Consider the following 20,419-nt stretch of genomic DNA (forward strand, 5'->3'; position numbering starts at 1 on the left):
GCTTAGTGCAATTCGTCATTATATATCATTTCTTGAATCGGGTTTTGATCATTTTATCTAAAAGCCAATTGTGGTTCAATAAAAATAGACGGTAATGGCAACCAAGATTTGAGAGACCTACAAAATGATGTTGATGTTGATAACCAAAACAATGGCTACCTTGTAAGTAAATTCTTTACAAAATGATATCTCATATGTAACTTTATAAAGTTAATAATGTTTTATTCACAAATTTAAATCTTGATCATATTAGTTTTAGCTTTTTTTTTTCTTTTTTTTTTTTGTCATAACCAATAGTTGGTTAGGTTGTTTTTTCTCTGCAGAGCTCTACAACTCCTTATGCATGACTTCTATTATAAAAGGCATTTTGGCTACTTTGTTTTGGGGCTCTCTGTACAACTCATTTTATTCAATCAATGAAAGGAGAATCTATCAATTTTTCTCTTCATTTTCCCTTATAATATGGTATCAGAGCTTCTTACCTCTGCCGCTCATTGAAATGGCTCGTGGTGGTCAGCATAAAAGTGATAATAGATTTCAGCCCCTCACATCCCCTATCTCTAGTAGCACAACAACACAATCAGATCAATCTCTCATGGAGAACACTAATAACCCATTTTTCACATCTCTTCACTGGTTCAAACTATAATACATGGAGTCGGGCCATGTTGATGGCTCTCAACGCAAAGAATAAGCTCGGATTCATGGATGGCACTCTTTTGTAGCCCATGACCGATGACCCTATAGTCAGAATCCGGTCCCGATGCAACAACATGGTCACATCTTGGCTCCTCAACGCTGTCTCAAAAGAGATAGTTGATAGTCTTCTCTATCTCGAGAGTGCGCATGCTGTTTGGGCAGATCTGCATGAACGCTTCCATCAGAGCAAGCTCCACGAATTTTCCAAATCAAGCAACAACTACATGATCTCTCATAAGGCTCGCTTGATGTTAACACCTATTATACTTGATTGAAGATTCTCTAGGATGAACTCAAAAACTATCAACCAGTTCCCGTTTGCCACTATGGAGGTATGAAAGCTTGGATGGATTATCAACAACAGAAGTATGTGATGCAAATTTTAATGGGTTTGAACGAATCTTATGCTAGCACAAGAGGCCAAATTCTAATGTCTGATCCGCTCTCTCCTATGGCGAAAGTATTCAATCTTGTTGTTCAAGAAGAACGCCAACGGTCTATTGGATCTAGGCTCTTCGCTCCATCGAATTCCATGGCGTTCAATGCCTCTTCTCCAGCTCCTTCTGTAGCTACTGCATCATCTCACAACAAGCCCAGACGTGAACGCCCAATTTGCACCCATTGTGGGCTCACAAGGCATACAGTAGATAGGTGTTATAAATTACATCGGTTTCCACCATGTTACAAGCCCAAAGGGAAAACCTAAACACAAATGGCCTAGATGAGCCTCCTTCAATCCCAATCTACTTCACCAAGCTCCTTTACTGAACCATTGAAGGGCATTCATTATTTCCCTTTTGTTGCTACTGCTACAGTGGGATCTTTCCCACCACCAGTCTCTCACTCTCATCGGATCAAGTTCAACAACTCATTGCCTACCTTAGCACGCACCTTCAATAGCAAACTATTGACCCACTTGAGTCTTCATCGACATCAGGACCTTCAATTTCTCAAATCTATGGTAACAATTGTTCTACTTAGTTTTTTTCTCATCATTTTGTTCATTTTGATGTTTGGGTGATTGACATAAAGGCCACCCACCATGTCTATTGCAATATTTCTTTGTTTTCTCATTCCAAACTGGTTCATAATACCACAGTCACTCTTCCTAATGGTCATGTTGTTACAATCAATCGTGTAGGTTCTGTGAGGTTGTTTGATACTTTGAACTTGGATAATGTCTTCTTTGTCCCCATGTTCACTTTCAATCTTCTCAGCATTAGTGCTCTTACTCTTAGCCATAATTGTCGTGTTAATTTCCTTTCAAATTCATGTGTCATTCAGGACCTCACTCGAAGCTTGACGATTGGGAAAGGTAGAAGACGAAAGAACCTCTATTTTCTAGAATTAGGGAATGAATTTTGTAATTCTATTTTTACAAATTCTGTAATGTCGAAAAGTGATATTTAGCATTTTCGCCTTGGACATCCATCTCATGTAAAAATTCAAATTCTTCACAATGAATTACACATTCCCAATTCTTTATCCCATTGTCTTTTCACTGTAAAATTTGTCATATGGTCAAGCAAAAACGTTTACCTTTTGTTTCACATAACAATATGTCCGCTAATCCTTTTGATCTAGTTCACATTGACATTTGGGGACCATTTAATATTAGTACACCAGCCGGACACAGATATTTTCTCACTATTATTGATGACTGCACACGTGCTACTTGGGTATATCTTCTTTATGCTAAAGCTGATGTTCTCACTGTCTTTCCTGAATTTTTCAATTTGATTTCTACTCAATATAACACTACAATTAAATCTGATCGTTCCAATAATGCCCTTAAATTAGCTTTCATGATTTTTTTCGTACCAAGGGTGTTATTCCTTATAATTCTTGTGTTGCTACACCTAAATAAAACTCAGTTGTAGAGCGTAAACATCAACACATACTTAATGTGGCACAAGCCTTATTGTTTCAATCTTGTGTTCCTTTTTGTTATTGGGGTGATTGTGTTTTGATAGCTGTTTATTTAATCAATCGTACACCCTCTCCATTACTATCCAATAAAACCTCATTTGAGTCGTTGAATAACAACAAACCCACCTACAACCATCTTCGCATTTTTGGGTGTCTATGTTATGCTTCCACACTTTCTAACCAACGTACAAAGTTTGCCCCTCGTGCCCGAGCTTCTGTTTTTCTTGGCTATCCTTTTGGTTATAAGGGTTACAAGTTACTTGACTTAGAAAACAATAAGATCTATATTTCTTGAAATGTCATTTTTCATTAATCACTATTTCCGTTTGCTCATTCTACTGTGAGCAACAATGTTGTTGATTTGTTTAATGATAGTGTCCTTCCTAAGCCAATTCAGTCCATCTTTGAGTCTTATTGCAATCAGCCCAACATGTTTTCTTCCCATAGTCCAGAGTGCATTTCCTCACCAGCCCCAATTTAAACAGCCTTACGTCCATGTCGTGTCACCACAAAACCAACTTACTTGTCTGATTATCACTATTACCTCACTGAACACGTTTCTTCTAAGCCTTCTCTATATCCTATTTCCTTTTGCTTGAGTTACCACAAGCTTTCCAGGCCATACCGTGAATTTGTTCTCAGTGAATTTGTTCTCACCATTAGTTCTCAAATTGAACTAACATCATTCTTTCAGGCCATTGAGTCTCAAGTGTGGTGCGATGCTATGAATATTGAATTGCAGTCATTGGAAAACAATGACACTTGGTCCATTTGCTCTCTTCTCATTGGCAAACAAACAGTTGGTTGTAAATGGGCATACAAAGTCAAGTTTCGAGTTGATGGCATTGTGGATAGGTACAAAGCACGCTTTGTGGCTAAGGAATTTACACAACAAGAAGGTATTGATTATCTTGATACCTTCTCTCCTATTACCAAGCTAGTTACTGTTAAAATGTTGCTTTTTTTAGTTACAATTCATGGTTGGTCTCTCACTCAACTTGATGTCACTAATGTATTCCTTCATGGTGGCCTTATGGAGAAAGTTTACATGAGTCTTCCCCCTGGATACACTTGTCGTGAGGGAAAACATTTGCCTCCTAATGCTGTGTGCAGGCTGCATAGTCTATCTATGGCTTGAAACAAGCCTCCCATCAATGGTTCCACAAGTTCTCCAATGCTCTCTTATTAGAAGGTTTTGTTCAATCAACCAGTGATCACACCTTGTTCAAAAAACATCAAGATACTTCTTTCTTAGCTCTTTTGATCTATGTTGATGACATCATTATTGCTAGTAATGATCAACTTGCTGTGGATACTTTAAAGCATGCCCTCAACTGCAAGTTTAAGATGAAGGACTTGGGGCAACTCAGATATTTTCTAGGCTTGGAAGTGGCTCGATCTACTGCTGGTATCTCTATTTGTCAACGCAAGTATGCGTTGGAATTGCTCTCAGACATTGGACATTTGAGTTGCAAACCTACCACCATTCCCATGGATCCTAATTTGAAACTATCTCAAGATGATGGTGACTTGATTGAAGATCCTACCAACTATAGGCGACTCATTGGTAAGTTGCTATATCTTACTATTACTCGTCCTGACCTGAGCTATTCTGTAAATTGTCTTAGCCAATTCTTAGCAGCCTCTCGCAAGCCACATCTTCAGGTTGTTTTTCGCATTTTACAGTACATCAACCGAACCCCAGGCTAAGGACTTTTCCTTTCATCAAATTTCAAAGTGCAACTCAAAGCCTTCACAGATTCTGATTGGGCCTTTTGTCCTAACACTCATCGTTCTATTTCTAGTTTTTGTGTGTTTCTTGGGACCTCCCTCATCTCTTGGAAGTCCAAGAAACAACTGATTGTCTCTCGCTCATCTGCTGAAACCGAGTACCGATCCATGGCCAACACTACTTGTGAGATTCTATGGCTCTTGTCTCTTCTTCACGACTTGAAGATAGCCCATCATGGGCCAACTGTTCTTTACTGTGACAACCAAGCTGCTCTCCACATTGCAGCAAACCCAGTCTACCATGAGCACACCAAACATATTGAGATTGATTGTCATATCATTTGAGAGAAGATTCAAGCTGGGATTCTCAAGACTCTACATGTTACCTCCCAAAACTAACTTGTTGACATTCTTACTAAGGTTCTCCATCCCAATCAATTTCATTGTCTCTTGGGCAAGATGGGAATTCATGATCTATATTCTCCATCTTGAAGGGGAATTTTAGCATATTAGTTTTAGTTTTTTATTTTTATTTTACTTTTTTTGTTATAATCAATAGTTGGTTAGGTTGTTTTTTCTCTGTAGAGTTCTACAGCTCCTTATGCGTGACTTCTATTATAAAAGGCATTTTGGCTACTCTGTTTTAGGGCTCTTTGTACAGCTCATTTTATTCAGTCAATGAAATGAGAATCTATCATTTTTTTCTCTCCATTTTCCCTTGTAATAATAATGTTTTATTCACAAATTTAAATCTTGATCATATTGCAATATAGAAGAGTTTACAAATATCAAGGCAATGTGGTTCTTGAAAAATGTGAGGAACAATATAAAGGAAAGAAAAAATGATAAAAATAAATAAAAAATAGATTCAAAGTTTATAAATTATTTTTATATGTAATTTCAAACTCATTTTACTTATTTTATTTTTTTTAATATAAACACTAAATAATTTTAAAAAATTTTGATATTTTTAATAATACAACCCGGAGAAAATCATTTTCCAATACTTTTCAAGAATCAAATATAACAAAAAAAAATGAAAATGTTTTATTGAAAATTGTTGAAAAATATCTTAAATTATATTTTTGAGTAAATTGGAAAGTTATAGTTTGGTAGAAAATATTCTTGTGGGGGAATTTCCTATTATTATAAAGGAAACATCCTGTTATGAAATTTTCTTTTAGGAATAGACATTTTTGAAGATTCTACAATTAATTTTTCATATAGAATGTTCCTATATAATTAGGAAAAAAATATAGAAAGAGGTTTTGATAAATAAAAAAGTGACTTTTTTTTGTGTAATTGAAACTTTAGAATGTTCTTATTATAATTAGGAAAAAAAAATATAGAAAGAGGTTTTGATGAAAAAGTGAGACTTTTTTTTTTTGTGTAATTGAAACCTTATGTCAGTAAATCATGGTGTATTTTGTGTATTTTTATTTTCATTTTCTTATTATTTTCTCGCTATTATTATTTTTTTGTTGTGTTTTTTCACAATAAAATTTATAATCATGTCTATCGCACTTTAAGTAAAACTAGGTAAAACAATTTTTCATTACAAGTTATTAGAAAAATTGACTAATCCAACATAAGGTGATCACCCTAGAAGAGTGAATAGGGTGATGATTTCTTTTTGCAAATTTAAATTGTGTGAATGGAAGAGATAATTATATGCAAACATATAATAAAATAATTTGAAAACAATTGCACTAATGATATGTAAAAGAGTAGGAAAGAGAGAATGCAAATACGAGATTTTTATAGTGGTTCGGCACAACCCGGCCTACGTCCACTCTTCTCTAACTTTAATCCCAAACTTAAGGTTTCACTAATTCAAAGTTTCTAACTCAAACCTTCAAGCAATACAATTGGATTGTAGTTCCAATCAACCATCTTGGACTTTTGGTTCCAAGCACCCTTTACAACCTTGAGATATCTCACTTTTGAACAACTCCTCAAGTGATACCCTACACTTGAGAATCCTTAAGTGATACATCACACTTAGATTTTTCCTTTCAAATATTTACAAATAATGATAAGAAATATTCTCACAAAATCTTAGTACAAAACTTTATATTCAAATGTACAATAAAAACTAGGATTGAATGGTGCACTAATGATATGTAAGTTTTAAAATAAGGTGCATTAAAAAACACTCTCCTAAGACTCAAATATATTCAAGAAAGATTTAGGAAGGTTACGCTCTCAAAACAATGAAGATTATAACTTTTATAGAGGAAAAAAACCAAACTAGCCACTGAGGGTTCGTTCGGTCGAGTTCTAGTTCGACCAGTTCACTAGCTATTAGCATTTAATACGTGATAGGTGACCGTTGGATCTCGACCGCTGGATATCGACCGCCCCTTGACCGGTTGAACAAACGTTTTAGAAGAGAGAAAATGTTTTTGCACCCCTCGACCGATTAAGCTGTGCAGGTCGATTGGTTCCTTATCCAATTCAATCGGTTGAATCATTTTTTACTCAACAACCATTTTTCTCAACTTAAAACTTTTTAAACAAGTTTCAAAAGTATTTGAAACAAGATTTTAGTTGAAAACATAAAATTATCCAATTTTAAATAATTTAAAATAAAATAACTCTTAGATAATTTTGGTGCATAAATAAAGAATGTAATGCATGAAAAACTTAGTGGACCAACAACCTTATAAAGAGATCTTATGAAACTTAGGTGTTGAAAAATACTTCTCTTTAAGGTTTTCTTCTTCTTATTGATTTTTAACCAAACCTTGGTTTCACACAAGCATTTCAATTTATGATGTCATTTTGAATCTGAGTAAATGAATCTTAAATTTCTAAGATTTTTCAATATTCAATTGATGAGTATGAAAAATCATCAAATCTCAAAGTTTTGTAAGGTTGTAATAAAAAAATCATTAATTCAAAAATTAATTTGGTTTATTATAAAATATACTTTTATTCATTCAAAAAGTAATTTCATCTATTATAAAATATCTTATCTTATCTTATCTTATTATTAAAATCCACAAAATAACTCCAATGTAGACTCCCTTTATAAATGCATCCATTTAACTTTTAAAGATTCTGTTTAACGTGAGAGACCAAATCAACCTTTGCCAGAAAAGATTCACAATAACAATTAGGCAAGGTATAATAGGGGATTTTTGAAAGAAAAAAATACACCAATTGTAAAAAATGTTTTCAAATCTACGAGTTCAAAAAATAATTACAAATTTCAATTGAAGTTTTAAAAATATCGTAATTTTAAAAATAATTTTAGAAGTTTTATGTTTTAATAAATTTTTTTTTAAAAAATTTGTATACATATATTTTTTTCAAAATCCCATATACTAGGAACATGAAAGCATTAAAATAATGGTAATAATTGACGAGCAAGGCTTAATAATTCTACCCTTTCCATCGTTTATAAAGCGTGTTGAATTGTTCTCCAAGGCTGGTTGATTATTATTGATCCGCCTTCTTCCACACGTCAAGACTGTAGAGACTTCGACCAATTTCATCCTCCATCTCCTCAATAAATGCCAACAATCTCAACCGTAGGATCTCAGACCTACTTCATGTGGGGGCATGTTTGGTGTATTACTCAGGTATGAACCATCACATAATTTCCAATACCCACAAGACCATACCGATAATACGGTGTGGAACAGGTCCTGGTAAGGGAAAATTTTGAGAGAATTCAAAGACGCAGCTGGATAGGGGTGTGGAGCAAGATTCGTGGAGTTGACTGGGAGTTTGATATCTAATTCTCAGGACCTACAAATAGGAGTGTGTAGGGGCTTTTCATCATACCTGTTTGGAAAGCCAGAGAGAGAAGGAAAAGATAGAACAAAAAGAGTGCCAGAAGCCATTCAGGATGGAGCTCAAGGCTATGTGCTTCTATGCTTTTCTAGTGCTGTTTGTGGGTGTGATTGTAGGCTTATGCTTGTGTGGGTTTTCAGGAGCTTTGGAGGGAGAAATGAGAGACACATTCAGTAAGTGTCAGCAGGGAGCTTGGTTGCTATCAACTTTGTCTTCATTCTAAATAATGTTAATTACTGCCATAACCCACATTTTTTGTCATATAATATTAGTGGCTTGTACTGATACACTCTCTGAACGCAAATTTGCAGTACAACTACATGGGAACATGACAAGAAACATCCGCAATGGCTTCATCACCGTCACGATCAAATCTCTCCATTTCTTCATTTCCAAGTTTCTGCAGTTCAGATTCTCGGCGCCACTGCATTCTGCGCCATGTACCACCTCTAGGCTGCTATTTTGGGTGGGATTTACTCGATCAATCGGTTCTATGGACTCCCCAATTTCCTAGTCCATACAATGCAAGAAAATCTTCATAGCCCCAGGCCTCTCACCATGTCTTAACCTATTCTGGGTAGCATTTACCCAATCACCATGTCTTATGTTGCAGCAATTTTTAGCAACAGAAGAGTCAATTCCCAGTATTCATATTCAGTCACTGTAGAATAAATAAATAAATAAATAAATAAATTTTACTTGGGCATTCCCTGGCTAATGTGTGTTTAGGTAGCTGTCCACGCTCAAATTTTCCCATTGTTCTTCCTGTTTGTTATTTTTATACATATGGTTCAAACTTCAAAGAACTGCTAGATGTAACCACAATCAGATGTCAATCTATATGAAGATCTAGAGAGACTACTTCCAATCTTGTGGGGTGGAGAAGAGAAGGCTTTGGCAAAGAATTGTGAAATAGTGAAATGGGCTCTGCATCCCTGAACTTTCAGCTACTACAGACCCGAAGCAATTAATATGGTCAAATCCCAAAAATATGCATATCTCTTGAGTGTCTAATATCTTAAACACTAGCCACTTCGGGGCAGGGAGAACCTGAAAAAGAATGAAGCAAAACAATATACTTCCAGGGAAATACAAATGGCCCATCTTCATTTTTGTTCAACTTTGTTGTCTGTCATATATCATACTCTGCCCACTCAATTTTCCACCTCCCAACATCACTCTCTGCAAATATCCAAAGAGATTGAATATTACCCTTGGAAACAATAGTTTCCCAGGAACAATTCATAAATGGTAGCCATTATATGTCTATAATTCAAAGGGTATAAGGGGCGAACATGTGAATGTGAAGGTTAATGTAGGTGTAAGTTTGCTTGTTTTATTTTTATTTTTGTTTTTATTCAGTTGTTGACAATAGTACAAAATAAGGAGATGAGACATTGAATAATAGGGGTACTAAGATGTCAAACAACCAAAAATCACTCTAGGATAGGGAGTCTTTCTTTTCATGGAGGTGAGCATATCCCTCCAATATTTGTTACATGATTTGCTCATGTTGCTTCGATATATTAATTAGGACTTGGAGCAAATTGGATCTGGATTAGATGATTCAGCATGTGATAGATTTGGCCAAAATGCATGTTTGAAATAATAATATATGAAGATAAAATTAATAAGAATGGAAGAGTGTGATTGGACCTCTCGATTAGACCTATGATGGGGCTAAGATTGTTGTGAGTGAGTTGACACCAAGAATATCATATCTCAATAAATAATAGTTCAAGCAAAATTTTAGTAATCCTTATTCCAATGACATAAATACAACATAATCCATTGTCATCGCTAAGAATAAGGTGGCCGTGGCAAGGTTATAGTCAGTTGAAGCTCAAAATAAGACAATGATGATGGCCTCCAACCATTGTCATATGGCTAGTTGCACTAGTGTCTAGATAACAAGAAGGATTAGAGTTTGATGCTTGAACCATTGATGGTGTTTTTGAAACATTCATGGTAGTGAAGGATTGTTGCATTGTATTTAGATGATAATATCTTGAAAGCAATAATAGCATTTAACAACACTATGTCCTTGTTGTCGACAAATCTAACATTTTCCCAAGTATGGTTTGCCTTTAGATTTTTGTCCTCCTCCACAATTCTGGGGCTAAGATTGATTATTAGAAAGCTTATTATAGTTCCCTAGTCGTGGTTCAGGTTGATGGAATTTATTTGTGGAGATAAGGATAATATCTATAATGGACAAAGCATTCTAAGAAAAACATTTTAAATTTTGCTCATGACTAAAAAGTCGAGATCTCAATTTAATGAATGTGGGTGTGCTTACGATTCTCTATTATTATGACAAAAATGACCTATTTTGGTTCCAAACCATTGAGAGCATAGATAAAAGGATTTTAGTTATTTTTTTAATCTTAAACTAGATGTTGAAGTGTTACAAAGGAATCAGTAATATGCTCGAGTCAATTAAGGTAATTTGAGTTGAATGATATATTTTTTTGAATAGTTTGAATATTACCTTTTAGCAATGGTAGTGCTAGGAATGGTGGGGGGTGGCAAATTTAATGAAGTTATTAGACAATGCAGAGCTAATGAATGGGTTCAAACTTGACTTTACCTAGAAACATAAGGTGGAGGCTATCCCAAACATGAGAGGCAAAATAGTGTAATCTTGATGCCTAACAACATGTGCAAGAATGCTTTTGTGAGAATGTTGTATTTATGCAACTTGGGACAAATTGATCAGTCTTGCGTAATGATAAGAAGTTCGAATTAAGAGTTCTCTTGCCATATATAGACTTGATCATTGTTGATGATTGGATAATAGATCCATTGACATAGCGATAAAATTGTTGGTTATAAGAATAAGAACGAATTGACTATGCTAGAGAAGGAAATTAGCCACATCCAATTAGATTGGGACACAATTAACAATATTGCTTAAAAGAAACAATATAGAGTCGAAGGTTGCAATCTAGGATGAGGAAACCAAGGCAAAAGAAAGTGAATCAACATTTGTTCTTTATATATATATATATAGACACACACATAAGCTATATGAAAACCCTTTAAATTGAGGAAATAAAGAAATAAAGGAGAAAATAAGAGAATAATTGCAATCCTATAATCAAGGGAAAATAAGGGAATGACTTAACAATGAATATTATGAAACTCTCCTTTAAGAAATTTTAAAAATTAAGACATGTGAATTAGAGTTAAACTAAGCGCTAACCTATCATAAATTAGTCAACATCTATACATAGAAGATACAAAAGACATTACTAAAAACAAAAGTTGTTACTTCAAATTAGGCTAAATCTACCACTACAATAAACAAGCATAACCATTCAATTGTCATGTAATATTTGCCTTGTATACAACTGTATATATTATTCTAAATAAGTAAATTGGGTATTCATCGAGGTTCATTTGTTTTCAATTCCAAATGTAAAAACATATCATTCCAACATCCCAATTATAATAATTTAGGAAAGTACTCCTCAATTGGTAGAGTGAAAAAACAAAACTTGTGGATCCAAGAAGTATAAAGTTTATATAAATTATTGAAGCAACATAATAAAAAATTTCATTTTTGTTTAAATGTATAATTAGTTTGGGTCTTACTACAATATCAAAGTATATCTTTACAATATCTATCTAAAAGACACTACCAATCAGGTAACACCATGTGTATAACTCAAGTTCCATCATTGTGTATCCGAATCTCATTCATTTATATCATATATCATACATGAAATCTTAACACTTTATAATTAGGTCTCATCCTATTGTATTTTGATCTCATTTATTTGTATCTTGATTTCATTTTGTTTATATCTCAATTCAATATATATATATATATATACTTTAATCTCATATATTTATACATTATTCAATGGTCCAAATATAAAATTATTTCATTTTTAAAAATAATAATATTAGTATAAAAAGTAGAAACTTTTATATAAAAAAATATAAATTTATTTTATTTTCTTAAAAATTATTTTTTAAAAAAATTAAAATTTAAGATAGTAAAAAAAAATTAATACTTTAGTTTTTTAATTTATTTTTAAAATTTATTATATTGTAATGCAAGTCTTTGCGGAATTTTTTATCTTACGTGGAAATTAGTTCTAATTTTTTGTTTTTAAAAACAAAAAATAGGAATTTTTCTTAAGATTTTACCATTTTGAGTACCGAAGGGCGTTTGGCCGGGGAGGAGTAAGGCTGAAAAATACAAGGTGGGCATCGACCTGGCAAAACGTGGAAAGGCATTGACAGCTCAGGCTTTTCTTCGTTTCATTAAAGATTCAAAATTCAAAGCCTTCTCTCTCTCGCAACTCATAATTCGAAAACAAACAGGTCCATCTCTCTCCCATACGAATCGAATCTAACCAAACCCTAACCCTAATCCTGGATTAAACTAAGCTATACCCTGTAATTTGAAGAAATCAGGCCGGTTCTGGTTCCATCGTGATCCCTACAAATGGCTCCAGTTTCTGCTCTGGCCAAATACAAGCTTGTCTTCTTAGGGGATCAGTCTGTCGGGAAAACCAGCATCATCACTCGATTCATGTACGACAAATTCGATAATACCTATCAGGTAATTCAATTCTTTGCGATTATGTCTTCGGATCCGCGATCTGCTTCTTTTTAGGTTTGGGTTTGTGTTATTTGATTGCTGAGAAAGCTGTATAGAGAAAATATTTGATCGAGTTTATTATTTTGATTTGTGAGGATGGAAAATGTTTGGTACGGTTTCTGACCGACCAAACGGGCTGTACTTGGATTTTCGGGTTCTGTGATCTTGAAGATTGATGCCGAGGACATCAGTTTTGAGCAGCCAGTGGGTTGGCTTTGGTTCCCACTTATTTAACCAATGTTTTAGGGTGGGTTTGGTTCGGAATTTGAAACCCTACGGAGATCTACTGGGTGGGGTTGTAATTTGAATTTTATTATGCTGTTAACAATCCACAGAGAGAAATGTGATGAAAACTAGAAAGGGTAAAAGGAAAGATGTAATTGTGGTTGTCCAACGGTGATATTATGGGAAAAATAACTAGCTTAGATGAGATCAGTATATTAGGATGGTTGAATGGTATTTAGTGATGATAGAAACTGCTGATTCAAAGTGAGTGGATTTGTGTAGGATCCGAGGTTGTGCCAACCAAGGGAAGGATGTTACACAGTTGAAATATTTGGTGATGTCCAACAAAGATGATGAAATTGGTGATAAATGAAATGGAAATGAATCAATAAGAGAGAAGAAGGCAAACATGAAGAAAAATATGGTAGAGGCTTTGAGAAGAAAAGGGTGGCTTGTGACTTAATGATGAATACAATATAGATTAGGATGTTGAAGAAGATACAATGACTTATGCTGTTGGACTCCATTGAATTGAGTTGTTTGCTAATGTTATTTTTTAATCATTTTTGGAGTATGTCATGCAGATATCCCAATTGACTAGAAATTTTTAGAAACATTTCATCACGATGTGATACATGATGTATATATCAAACCATGGTTTTCATGATCTATGTCAAAAATTGATCAAGAAATGGAGGGTGGAGAATTTTAGAAAAATAAGGTATTGATGATTATTTTGATCAAAGATGGAAGTATAATACAAAAGGAAAGTAAAAGTTGTTGGTGGTAGATTCAAGATGAACGACTTTCACTGAAATAGGAGGGAAGGGGGGCAAAGAATTTAAGATGGGATAATACGAAGGAAAAATTGATGATTTGGTTTTTGCTGAGGGAGCCTGAGCAAAATTCAAATCGGAAGGTGCAAAAGCACTAGAAGACTTAATGCACCTAGGTATTTGTTTGTCTTTCAAAGATAATATTCAATTAGTTGGACTTGCAGTTTGAATTTTGGAAATAAAAATTTGTGCTATCTCCATCTGGATTGGGGCTGGAGTAGGGGGCAGATGTTAAAGGAAAAAATGGGCTAGGTTTGGCTGAAATTTTAGAAATATCTTATTTTGAGCTAAAGGTTCAGCTTCTGTTGGGATCATAATGTTTGACCTCCCTCAAGGTTTTTAATATATATAGAACTTCTCAGTTCTGTTTAACTTCCATTTATTGTCCTTAGGACCTCAGCTCTGTCTCCTGTCTGTTATTGAATTAAGTTGTTCTGCATGCATAATACCTTTCTTTATCTAACATTATATTTTAATCATGTTAGTTTATAGCATGGTATATATCATATAGGTAGCACTTAACATACTTATGAAGCTCCATTTCTTCTAGATAGATGACTCTCTCCTTTTTAGACGTCATTCGACTCATTAAACTTAATAGTAAAATTTTTTAATTACATTATTGAATTTCTTAAAATTAATAAGTAATAAAATAAAGGACAAACAACATTGATAATTATATTATTCAAATATGAGAACTACAACAATGATAACTTGATTGAATGGTACCATGGATAAATTTTAAGATCTTATATTTATTATTAATGCAAAAATTTTCTTTAATGTTATTATTATTATCAAGAGTGCCCCAGTGAATCAAACTTCTTGCTCCACCACTCCTTACAAAATATTTAGCTTCTGGAATTTAAGCTCAGGTGTTTAGTTTGTGCGTCATTTAACTTATACCTTTTCTTGAATTTATGATCAGGCTACAATTGGTATTGATTTCCTATCAAAGACCATGTATCTTGAAGATCGAACCGTTCGTCTGCAGTTGTGGTAAAGATCCAGCAACTAATAATTTATTGCAAATATCTACAGATGGGTGTGGTGAACTTTTGTTTCTTTTCCCTTCTCCTTTTTTTTTTTTTTTTTTTTGTTAATGTATCTAAATTTCAAACATGGCCCTTATAAGTAAAATAATGCTCTTGTAGAAGTCTCAACAGTCAAAAACTGGTATAATCTCCTTATGATTGAGGATTACTAACATCATATATGTCCTGGTGCACTCTCTGCCAATTCTGCTAATGCAATAAAATCAAGCTTTAATGTTTATGCTTCTTGTTTTCCACTGTTATACCTTGCTTCTTGTGCCCTCTTCTGGATATCGCTAATTGGTTATGCTTGGTTTTCCTATAAATTGATGCTTAGTTTATTTTTCATGCGGATTTCAATTAGCTTGATCAGCCATGCTTTTCTAGTATCCTTATGTTTTATTAGAGAACCATATGAAACTGTATTAACTTCAGATGACTTAATTGAACCAACTCCTTAGACTTTAAACTGTTGAATAGTACATTTCTTATTTTAGTTTTCATAGCCCGACTTTATTCTTTGATGACTGCTTTTAATTTTATTTTCTATAAGAAAATAAACTTTGTTTAACATGAAAGGTAAACCATATAAGATACAATGAAGGAAATGCTACACCAAATCAACTAGTGAGGAAAAAAAATGCTACAACAATTGGCTAGCTCCATATTGAAGTCAATGCTTTTTTGCTTTCCTTGACATACTTACATTGAACAGTACACTGTTATTTTCATCCTGAAAGGTGTACAAGAGTAATTTGTTTATTTTATCCTGCTACAAAGAGGAAGAAAACTGTGGTCGAGAAACCATGTGTTATTGAACATTCTTTTGATATACATCAAAATTGGTTCTTTTCTGATTAATAGCTAAACCTTCACTGAGACCAATGTTGTTAATTCATAGAGGCCAGTGTTGCTAATATATTCTTTCATTGAGGTCATTGCTGTAGTTCCATTCTGCTGGACATGACCCATCCTTCCCAAGGGTGAAAATGTAATTACTTTTTGAGAACAGAGGTTCATCTCAGCTTTCTTGGTGAGGAATGTCACCGATAAATAAATTAACATGCACTTTCTTAAGGATAAAATTAGATCTTCCTGCTATTAGAACCTTGGCCACCTTGAGGTCTTGAGTTAAACTTTGCAGTTTGCATCCCTCTTATGTGTAACTCTAGCTTGAGACCCTCTTCTAACCTTTTCAAGGGGTAATGTTGTTTTCTTCTCTTTACTGACATTTGTCAACAAGTCTTTTGAGTAACAATTTTCCTTAATATTTGTTCTCAATTGTCATCTCTTAGTTTATAGATGGTTGACACCAAGGATAATAGAGCTTATAAACTAATTGAGAAGTTCAACTGGTTTGCAGCATGTAATTCTTAGATTTGGTTTAATTCTAAAAGGCTGCACGTCTGGGGATGTTTATTTGCAAAATATGGAAGGAATGGACTGAAGTACAATTACTCAATTGCCTAAAAAAATTCAATGTAGGATTAGTGAATGCCTCTTTGTGAGGATAAATAAAAATTCAACCCGAGGAGCATCTTTGACATGATGGCCATCAAATTTAATGGTTTTGGTTCTTCTAAGAGGGGGATAGTTTTGTGGCAAGCTGCGAGCATCGCTCTAATTCGGGTTGTGTAGTGGGAAAGAAACGCGAGGATTTTTGAGGATAAAGAAAGGAATTCAGAGTATCTTTGGGACTCTATTGTTTTCCTTGCTTCTCTTTGGGCTTTCTGTTCCAAGGTTTTTAAGGGGACTCCCCTTAATGTGCTACAACTTGATTGGTTAGCAGTGTGCACTCCATAAGGAATGGTCCTTTATAGAGTGTTCGCTTGTTTTACAGTGTAATTTCTTGTAGTTTAGTTTTCTTTGGCGGGAGGATTTCTCATCCTTCTATTTGTGCTTCTTTTTATCTATCAATATATCTCTGTGTCGTTTCCAATCAAAAAAATAAAAATAAAAATTCAACCCATGAGGGGTTTGTGAGTCAAAGCTGAATCCTAGCTGCCTAGGTGAATTGCACTTTTGATCCAACTGAACCTGGGAAGTTCACTTTTTAGATATTGATGAGTGTGATTGAGCCTAGATGCACAATTTATTCCTATGCTACTAACGAGCATGTTGTCATTATTTCTCTTTGACATTTCATTTTTGCTCTTATGTAGGGATACAGCCGGGCAGGAAAGATTCAGGAGTCTCATTCCGAGCTACATTAGGGATTCATCTGTTGCAGTCATTGTATATGATGTTGCAAGTATGAAATCCTTTATTTCTCTGCCATCTTTCTTTTTTGGCTTCTTGAATAGTTTTTGCATTGTAGATGATTATTCTAATTGTTGCCTGATGGGCATGTTTATCTTTGAAAAAGTTGTGTACTTAAAAGTTGTCACATGCTATCATCATTATTCTGACAGATCCATATCCAAGCTTTTCTCTTTATGAAAACGTTTTGAACTTTCTTATTTAATTGTTTCATTATTGTGTTACCATTACCGATGAAATTTTCTGATTGGACTTATTATCTTTGATTAAGGTCGGCAATCTTTCCTAAACACTTCAAAGTGGATTGAAGAGGTTCGCACTGAGAGAGGTAGTGATGTTATTATCGTCCTTGTTGGAAACAAGACTGACCTTGTGGAGAAAAGGTAAAGATTAGCTAACAGAAGATGGCTAATATTTAATTTATATGATTGTCTTAGTCCTTTATTCATTTTTGTCTTGAAGTTTTATTGAGGCTTTGTTTGAGTACCTTTTTCTAATCTGTAGATCAGCCTAGAATTAGTGTGCACTTTGTAGTTTTTTTTTAATGGTCAATGATGATTTTATTGAGAAATACCTCACAGAGGGACACACCCTATGTATGCAGGAAGTCTATAATGAGTGCCTATGATGTAGGACAACCCTAGGATGGTTGCCTATACTCAAGGGTAGGTGGGCTAGGGTTTTATTTTTAGGGTGTAAGGAGAGGAACAAGGAATAAACTTTATGGTAGAGAAAATTATAAGATAAGAAATAGAGAGAAAGAAGAAACAATGAAGAAAAGATAGAAAACCTTAGAGTCTCACTAAGGCCTTCTAGGAGTCTCACCTAGAAGAAAAATCAATGGAGTCTCACCATTGAGGGTTGTAACCTTGCAATAAAAGAAAGTATAATATTATTCATCAAATTCATCCCTTTGATTTACATTGATTAGCCTATTTATAGGCTTATCTAAGAAATCCAAAGTCTACTAGGACTCTAATAACCTATTATGATTCTAATTCTAATTATAACATCCAAAGTCTACTAGGACTCTAATAACCTATCATGACTCAAATTCTAATTATATTATAACTCAACTAGTTAATCCTAATTAGACTCCAACAAATACCAATCCCTATTCAATTCTAATTAATATTAATCCTACTTAAAGTTTACTTAGGTCTTCCCTTTCTTCCTTGAATAAACTTTAAAAGGCTTTCCCCCATCAGCCTAAGACGCCAACAACATCTCAAACCCCACCTAAATAGTCTGCTAGATCCAGAAAAGATTCAGAGTTACCATTTGATAACAAATTGGACCATGATAACAAAATTATTTTGAGGACTAGTCAACTTTTCAGCAAAATCTTGCTATTGAATGAGAATAGGAAGTGAATTTGTTTAACATCTTGCTTCGTCACTTTGTGGACATTCAAACTTCATTCTGTTTAAAGGCTGAAGATGAGGCGTGGAATTTCCCTTCTGCCAGATTGCACGTGATGGGGCATAAAATTGCATAAGGTTTTAATTATAACATGAATTCTTATAATTTTCAAGGTTAGATCCTTCTAACATTGTATTTCTAGGGGCCTACTGAAGAAAAGCATGTTTCAGAACCGAGTCCTATATCTTCCTACATATGTGTACACGTGTGTGTGTGTGTATTGAAATAGTTAGCATTTTTTTTTCCTTTTTGCCCCTGTTGGAATTCAAACTTGGAATTTTCCACATCTCAAACCCAACCCCTTGCTGCTTGAGCCAGGCCTAAGGGCAAGCATCATTTCTGGTTATAAAGGATGGAAGTTTAACTACCTGCTTCCATATTCTTCTTTTTTTCATTATTGCATTTCCCCTCTTCCTTTTTGCCACCTTGGTGGTACTAACACTTAACTTTTTTCTTTTTCCCTCTTTGTAAAATAGAAAACTACTATAATCTACTACGGAGGACAGAAGTCCATCATAAGAAAAGAGAGAAGAAACAAACTTTTTAGAAGAGAAAGCATTAATACTCAAACCTGACCTAGCACCCAGAAATGAGGAGAGGGTAATATAAGATTATAGCCTATACACTCCTCTCTTATCTTGGAACTTGGAATTGAGATTCCTTATTGGAGGATCTCAGAAACTACTTCATCTCTGTGCCTAAGGTGTTAATAAATAATCCTCTTAGATTCCTGGAGATTAGAAGATGCCCATCCAATAATAGGAGAAGAGTCTCATTTCAGGTTCCTTCCAATTCCAAGCCCTCACCTCTTTAATATCTCGAGGAATAGCAAAGACCTCTGCATTTAAGCTATGGGCCTATCTAACAACCCAGAATTGCCTTGTTCTTTCTGTTGCCCCCCACATAAAATTGTCACTGCCTGGCAGACACAACTTAGGTAATCATCCCCTTTGAATGCCTTGATACTCAAATATGTCTTTATTGAACTGTGAATTACCATTATCAAGTCCAAGCAATATGTCCTTCTCCGTGCTCATCTCCAATTGTGAAGTACTCATTGCTTTTCTTCCAAGCCAAGAAGTTTTGACGTTCACTCTATTCTGCCTTGTATTTTTTTTTATTTTTCCTCTTTCACTAAATATTTTGTTTCATGTTGGTGAACCCACAGGCAAGTCTCAATAGAGGAAGGAGAAGCCAAAGCTCGTGAACTTAACGTCATGTTCATTGAAACAAGTGCCAAAGCTGGCTTCAATATAAAGGTAGTCTCTCTCCCCAGACATCCTATAGATTAATTATTGGATGCTCACTAGGTTGTAATTATCTTGATCATGGAATTCTTTGGTTACATGAACCTTTTTTGTACAGGCACTGTTTCGGAAAATTGCAGCAGCTTTACCAGGAATGGAAACACTTTCTTCAGCAAAGCAAGAAGACATGGTTGATGTGAATCTGAAGTCGTCAAGTGGCAGTGCATCACAGTCCCAAACTCAGGCACGTGGATGCTCTTGTTGACAACGTTGCCTCAAAGCCTTGCAATCTATATGCCCAATCTCACCCCAGATCTGTAAAGGTTTCATTTTGTTGCCTTCTTTTGTTACCATTTTGTATGAGGAACTCCTTTTGAGACAGAAGTGGCATAAGAGCTAAGTGTAGAAAAACCACTATATGATTGTATTGTGTTTGGTTAGATGGACGTCGTTGTTTCCCCTTTTTCCCCCTTTTTTGGCTGGTTCTGTGTCTGATCCAACAATTACAAGTCTCAACTGCTACTGCACCATTTTCTATCAAATCCCTGGGACATACAAACTTTATGAGATGTATGATAAAATGTAATTTCTTTCATTTCTTTTTCATCTTCAGATGAACAA

General features: G+C 34.5%; 1 protein-coding gene and 1 long non-coding RNA gene across 2 annotated transcripts; both read left to right on the top strand.

The window, feature by feature from the left end:
- The first annotated feature begins 7,946 nt into the window (after positions 1-7,946).
- On the top strand, positions 7,947-9,272 carry LOC104882427 (uncharacterized). Its single transcript, XR_009467290.1, has 2 exons — positions 7,947-8,333; positions 8,472-9,272. It is a non-coding gene; the product is annotated as an uncharacterized LOC104882427 (long non-coding RNA).
- A 3,047-nt stretch (positions 9,273-12,319) lies between these two features.
- On the top strand, positions 12,320-20,393 carry LOC100242004 (ras-related protein RABH1b-like). The gene is made up of 6 exons (XM_002281787.5): positions 12,320-12,736; positions 14,765-14,835; positions 17,033-17,121; positions 17,401-17,512; positions 19,720-19,810; positions 19,917-20,393. The coding sequence occupies exons 1-6, from the start codon at positions 12,620-12,622 to the stop codon at positions 20,061-20,063; spliced, it is 627 nt and encodes a 208-aa protein (XP_002281823.1). The 5' UTR covers positions 12,320-12,619; the 3' UTR covers positions 20,064-20,393.
- Positions 20,394-20,419: the final 26 nt, after the last annotated feature.

The sequence above is a fragment of the Vitis vinifera genome, chromosome 2 (assembly GCF_030704535.1).
Source record: "Vitis vinifera cultivar Pinot Noir 40024 chromosome 2, ASM3070453v1".
NCBI classification, from domain to species: Eukaryota; Viridiplantae; Streptophyta; class Magnoliopsida; order Vitales; family Vitaceae; genus Vitis; species Vitis vinifera.